We start from the raw sequence: 323 nt of genomic DNA, 5'->3' as shown, positions 1-323 counted from the left end.
CGTCCTCTTCGAAGCCCGCGACTTCTTTTTCGCAATCTTCCCCGACGGCAAGCAGGGGATTGGATTACCGGTTAGACCGACTCCGAATCGCCTCGCCGCTGGTTCAGACGAGTCCGACTTGGCCGCGGGAGGAGGCGGTGGAGGTAGGGAAGAGAGGGTTTCGGAGGCGGAGGAGTAGTCGGAGAGGGAGATCTGTAGAGCTTTCGTCAGGGCTTCGTTTTCTCGTGCGAAGGCATCCGCAATCCAGCTTTTGATCGCGTCCATGGATTGATCGGAAGGTTATCGGAGAGCTTTAATTGAGAAAATTCCGATTGGATTGGAAG

At 55.7% G+C, this 323-nt stretch overlaps 1 protein-coding gene across 1 annotated transcript; it reads right to left on the bottom strand.

Annotated features, from left to right (window-relative positions):
- Nucleotides 1–312, bottom strand: LOC114578921 (calmodulin-binding protein 25-like; the record flags this gene model as incomplete). The annotated part of the gene is given in 1 exon segment (XM_028692525.1): nucleotides 1–312. A coding segment is annotated over 1 exon segment (264 nt), but the record flags the coding sequence as incomplete, so codon positions are not given.
- Between the last annotated feature and the right edge of the window lie 11 nt (nucleotides 313–323).

Source organism: Dendrobium catenatum, unplaced genomic scaffold, assembly GCF_001605985.2.
Source record: "Dendrobium catenatum unplaced genomic scaffold, ASM160598v2 original_scaffold_221137, whole genome shotgun sequence".
Classification (NCBI taxonomy): domain Eukaryota; kingdom Viridiplantae; phylum Streptophyta; class Magnoliopsida; order Asparagales; family Orchidaceae; genus Dendrobium; species Dendrobium catenatum.
Note: the sequence above shows the minus strand (reverse complement) of the source record. Positions and strands in the feature narration are given on the sequence as shown.